Here is a 6204-nt window from a genome sequence, read left to right as displayed (position 1 = left end):
TATTTCTTTCTTCACAGAGCAACTAAGAGCTCTATAGGTAACAACGTGGTTTATCTCTGCCATCACATGGCTGCATCAGTCCTGAATAAAATACTGAACCACAAGTTATCTGCCTTTCTTTGGTCTGAAATTAGTAAAAAAAAAAAAAAAAACATAAAGAGAGGGAAAGCAGGAAAAAAAGAAAAAAAGCAGCAGGATGGAATGAATCACTATTACCTGCAGCAGTAACTTAAGAGTGTAAGTGGCAAAATAAACATTTCCTTCATTATACATGAAGGATAACAGTCATGCACATCACTTTCAGAAATGGAATGTAATCTGTCTACTAGGACAGCAGGCAGAACAGTTATTGAGAGACAATGAAGATCTCTGCATCTGCTGGCTTCAACACTGAAACATGAACACAGTCTTTGAATCTAGATAACCTACAATATGAATTTTCACAAGTTGACAATCTCCAAGGTCAGCACGGTCCATGTCAGAAGAAACTGAAAAAGGTTTCAGGAAAGTGAAGCCTGTAATACCACATCATGGAACTTTATATCTGGTTTCTCTGACCTATGAAAAAGATTTCTTGATGTAAAATCTTATGAAGATCAAGAGTCAATCCACTGCTGCCCAATTACTGCAAAGAGATTGGGTTGGGGGTTTTTTGGTAAAAACCAACCTTTTACATATTCATAGTGGTTTCTTTTGTGAGCATTTTAGGAAAAGTATTCTTTGTTGATTTAAGACCAAACTGACCAAGCTGTTAAAAGGCTCAAGTAACCACTGAAATGAAGCTGTTTTTCAAGAACAGGGAAGAATAATAGAGAAAGGGAGTCAATGTACCCTGTCATCATTCAGATGTGAAAATCTGCCCATCACTCATTGACTCTAAGCCTCTTATTGTCTCCAAGGAGGATAATCCTCTACGTTAAGATATGTTGCCATGTTTTGAAAGTCCTTGATTAGTCTTTATCTGTAACACTGAGATCTGATTCCTCTGACATAATCAAGTAGCAATTTTGCTTGGGTTTGGCCCATGTTCACCAGTCTAAGAGTGGGTTAAAAAGTAACAAGCTTGGGAAGATGCTATTACTAAAACAGGCTTCACATCCATATCGAGGGTCAGCTGAGATGTCTGCTGCCTTCCAGACAAGGCTGGTCCTAGGGAAAAGGGTACCAGCTGACAGGGCGAACCAAATGGGAAAAGATGGGATGTCAGTCCAAAAACTGCTATTGAAACCCTATTAAAGTAACTCATAGTGACTTGGATGACTTTCTTATTAGGGTTATGGAGTAATAGCTTAGCTAGATCTTCTCTCTACACCAAACACAGAATTACAACTCAACACAACCATTTTACATGCAAACAAATTGTGAAGTAGAATTAACAGAGCTGGAACTAGACTTGACCAACACAAGTCTGAAGATCTTTGGAGATCTTTGGCCAAATACCGGTGATACAGAAGTCTTAAACTAGTCCACAATATTAGGAAACAGGAATTGCCACCTCAGATGCCTGCAAGATCTCTACAGTACTAAAGAACAGAACAAAGTTCATCCCCAACCAGAACAGCAGTATACAGATGAGCTTTAGCCTAGGATTCTAGTAATTATTATCTACCTTTCATCCAGGGCAAATGCACTGTATGTTAGCTCTGTAATAGAATAGCTTACAAGAATGGATAATAGCAAGTTCATAAACACTGCATGAGCACAGACCACATGGAATATAGCTTGCAACATGCTTTACCTCCTAGCCCTCACCCCCCTAAGAAAGCCACTTCCAGACCTAGTCATATGACACTACTACTGTGTTAAGAGCTGAATATTTAAAGATGCTGCATATTCTACACTCCTAAACCTCACACATATAAAAGGACGCTCTCTGAGTTTGCACAGTAACTTTTCATCCTCTTGAGATTACTATTTTCTCCTGAGAACAATATGGGGAAAGTAACTTCTCATGCTACGTCCAAGTTAGGCTACATGCATCATAGAATCACTTATGCTGGAAAAAACCTTTAAGATCAAGTCCAACCATTAACCTAACACTGCCAAGTCCACCACTAAATCATGTCTCTATGACCACCAATTTGGTATTTGAATTCAGATGGAAACAAAGGTCTTACCTGCATCTTGCACTGATCTGAGAGCCACTAGTCATTTCTCCATTTCCCTAGGGGTAGGCAGCTTATAGTATAAAGTTTCCTGGATTTAAATCAGTAATTACCCATTTAACAAGACGACAAAGCTCATATATGCTTGCTCCCATTCTTCCAAAGCATCTGTTGAATGATCCAATCTATTATTTAATATTCTGAATAAAGTTTGAGATGCTATCAACCCCCCCACCAGGTTAGTATATAGCAACACACAGTATGTTGCTTAAGTGTAGACACCACTAATGCATTTATTGTTAAAAGACAGATACTGTGAGAAGCAGAGCTTGATATTGCAGAATTTTGTTAATAAAAATCCTTTGATCCTACTGCTTTTAAAAGAATTTGAGAGAACAAAAGGCTGCCTTTACAAAATTAGGAAGCAGGAAGTTCTCCCTTTTCATTAGGTGATGCCAAGAATGCAGTAACTAAGTAAGAGTGTAATATCAATGTGCTACAAATAAATGCCTTGGACCAACCTAAAGCAGTTGTTTAGTTCAACTAGGACACTGGTCAGAACCAAGTGGAAAATTTTTACCATGGAGATCAAAATTTATAGTGTAACTGAAAATTTATGAAAAGAGAACATTCCTGTCACTGTTCATGGGTTTGTGTTTAGCTCCTATCAAGAGGTGCCAGAACACCTTATGTGCCAGTTGGCCTGAAAAAACCCTATAATTGTGCACATAAATAGTTCTTGTTAAGTTTGAAACACAAGTAAAGGAAGAATGCCAGAAGTAGAGCCTCTCACATTTAATTGGCATATCCTTTGATCTTTCAAAGATACATCACAATTTTAACAAACAAATTACATGCCCATACATATTAATAAAATGTTTGACTTGAAGTCATTGTTTGAAGGGTCCTATGTAATAATCAGGAGAAATCCACAGTGACTGAATGACAAGATGCTGTCTTCCAGATACCCTAGTGAGAAAGGTAATAAATGCAGGCAACAGGTTGACAGTTAAAGTTGTTATCTTTAATGAAATGACTTTGGAAATAGCATCAATTTCCATGATACCAACATTTTGGGAGTCCCATAAAATGCAGAATTACATTCCAATGCCAATATTACAAGGCAGATCTCCTTTCACATGGCAAATAGGATCAAGAAAGCAACCATCAGACAGAAGAGACCCATAGCTTCAGACAGGGCGAATCCCAGGATAGCATATGAGAACAGCTGCTGCTTCAGAGAAGGATTTCTAAAAGAAAGCGAAGGTGTAAGACCTTTTTATCTTTACAATTGAGATGCTTTTCATACAGTTTAACGCATCTGACAGATTCAGAACCTCATACTTCCTTGCCACAGATTCCATAACAGGAAAATCCAATAAATCCAAGCCAGAGTAAGTTTTAGCAGGGACATCACTGAAGATTGGCAACTAAGATTTCATTCAGGTTATGCAGATTGTATACAGCTTCTCCAAATGAGCACACATTTTGTGACTACATTCATGTAGGCTTTTGAATTTGAGTTCTCTACGTTCTCCTATGCGTGAATCAGCACTATGCTTTATAAATTTATTCCACCTCTGTAACATCAAAACTACATTCCAATGAAATCTGTGTGTAACGTTTTAAGTAGCTCTCAAATACTGGAACTGAAACCACCTAGAGTGAAAAAAAAGAAACACAGCAGTTTTCTGCAAAAACGCAAGGATTTAACACTCCATGAAGAGTGTGGGAGAAAAAAACCCCTTCAACATAAGGCTATGAAATCATGTTCTACAACCTCTGATAGACATGTTCACGCCAAATTAAAAAAAAAAAAAGACATAAGTTTTGTATTGAAAACATTTATGCGTCTTCAAGTGGAAAGTGAACTTCCTTGTCTTCAGCAGGGCTTAAAAAAATCATTAAGATTTCATTAAGTCTTAACTGGTTAAAAAAGTAATGAAGAACATGAAACCTTCATTAAAGCTTTTTTATGCCTATATCAGTTCTCCTATAATACCATGTGAACTATTCATTATAAACTTATCCAGTTCAGCCCTACTAAAAATACCCACCCTCAACCCATTCAGATTTCTGGAATGATTACTCACTTGATAAATTACATATTCTGAGATGAATTAGAAAACTGAATTAAGTATCCATTTCTAAATAACACTCCTGACCACAAAATCCAAAGTATACAGACTCAAGCTTATTACCAGTTTTCATAGTTTCTCTTTACGACTTCTCCCTTCACATGGAAAAAGATCCAGGCTAGATTTTTAATACAGTTCTGGAACTGAATGCTGAAGCATTGGACTTCAGTGACCAAACCACTAAGTCTAATCCCCTTATTTCTTTCACATCTCTTCTACAGGTAGAGTGGACAAAGTTCTGACTTTAACAATAGAGCCATCCTGATAAATATACAGTTTCATATAATTCTGTTTAGCCATGTTCACCATTAATAGTAATTATTACCAGAATTTATTATAGTGCCATCACCCTTACTACAACTTAGCTTATCTGAGGGTGCTGTCTCAAGGTGTATCTGCACACAATTCAAGAGTTTTTGTAAGAGAAAGAGATTGATTACCTGGCATAACCAATGATTAGACTACCGAAGACTGTTCCAATTCCAGCACCAGAACCAGCCACACCTACTGTGGCAGCACCAGCACCAATAAATTTGGCAGCAGTGTCAATGTCCCTGCTGATAGCACTAGTCTGGAATTCTCTAAGTGCTAGTCGGGAGACAGTATTTTGGGCCCCAGTAAGTGTTGAGTTGCCCTAAGAAAACAAAATATGAAAAAGCATTATATTCAGACAGAAACCATTTTCTATAACCACTTCGATAGTGTTATTCTGCACTTCTAAAAGCTGTATTAGACCCAATGTCTAGTTCCTCTTTCAAGTGATGAAACTTTAACCAAGAGTTAAAAACTTCAGAACAGTACCTGTTCCACCTGAAAGCAATCAACTTTAAATGTGAAAGACTTCTCAGGGGAAACAGCAAAAAAGCAACACATATTATTAGGTATTTGACTTAAAGCAAGTGTCACACTACAGGTATTTGAGTTAGTACAAGTGAACTCTAGGTTGAGGACATTTAGGCTCACCAGGTAATTTAGGAAGATACAGAATTTTGTTTATAAGGTACCTCTCCATTCTTGACCTCTGGCCTAGACAACACAGATGCCGAAATTGGTCTGTACAAGACTCTTGATCCAGCACGGATCTGCAAGAGGAGGAAAAAAGCTATAAAAAAAGAAACATTTTATCACAGCTGTTCCCATACACTATAACATAAGATTTTAAGGCTATTATCTACTAAGCCATTTGTCTTACTTGAAAGACAGTAATCTTTGCATAGCTGGATATACAATAAACAATACAGAAGCAAACACTACTATGCAATTTGATAGCACCATTTTCAGGAGCTATTATTGCAAATAGCTACATTATTCAATGAACCTGCACATGCATTACACTGGAAGAAAATGCATTAAAACAGTGACAAAAAAGCCAGACAGACCAGCAGGCAGTGACATACATTTTAAAATGAAAAAACTGAAGCCTTCAAAATGAATTCCGAAGTTGTTGAATGCACAGACATAACCTAGACTTCTAAACCTAGCAAGACACAAATGAATGAATCCTCTTTCACAAGCGGCCTGCATGTGTCCTTGGGCTTCCAGCAGTCTAAGGTCATATCGGCTCTTGCACAAAACTTGCTGCAGGGGAAGCCTGTGCCTGCACCATACAAAACAAGACCTTCTGCAGGCTGGAGAGGACATTTTCGAGCAAGACAGCCCCTTGTTTCTGCAAGGGCAAAAGATCCCGGTCCTACAGAGGACAAGCAACAGGCTGGAGTTTGACCTACAGCAAGGCGCAGAGCGCACCAGGCCCAAGGAGCTTCTCACTGCGCTGCCCTCCCCCTTCACCGCTCGCGTGGGAAGGCCCCTCACCTTGGCAAAGGGCCCTGGCCCACGCCAAGGAGGCGGGAAGGAGAACCCGGCCCCGACGCAGCTCGCTCCCCCTCCTCGTCCCTTCGCACTCGGGCGGGCGGGCAGCCCCCGGCCAAGGCTCGTCCGAGGAGCCTGCCGGGGGGCTCAGA

General features: G+C 39.2%; 1 protein-coding gene across 1 annotated transcript; it reads right to left on the bottom strand.

Annotated features, from left to right (window-relative positions):
• Positions 1–3107: 3107 nt before the first annotated feature.
• Positions 3108–5364, bottom strand: ATP5MC3 (ATP synthase membrane subunit c locus 3; the record flags this gene model as incomplete). Its single annotated transcript, XM_026852857.1, has 3 exons — positions 3108–3355; positions 4684–4877; positions 5248–5364. Coding segments are annotated over 3 exons (426 nt in total), but the record flags the coding sequence as incomplete, so codon positions are not given.
• Positions 5365–6204: the final 840 nt, after the last annotated feature.

Source organism: Athene cunicularia (assembly GCF_003259725.1).
Source record: "Athene cunicularia isolate RWA chromosome 7 unlocalized genomic scaffold, athCun1 chr7_part1, whole genome shotgun sequence".
NCBI classification, from domain to species: Eukaryota; Metazoa; Chordata; class Aves; order Strigiformes; family Strigidae; genus Athene; species Athene cunicularia.
The sequence above is the reverse complement of the archived record's forward strand: the minus strand, read 5'-3'. Positions and strand labels throughout refer to the sequence as shown.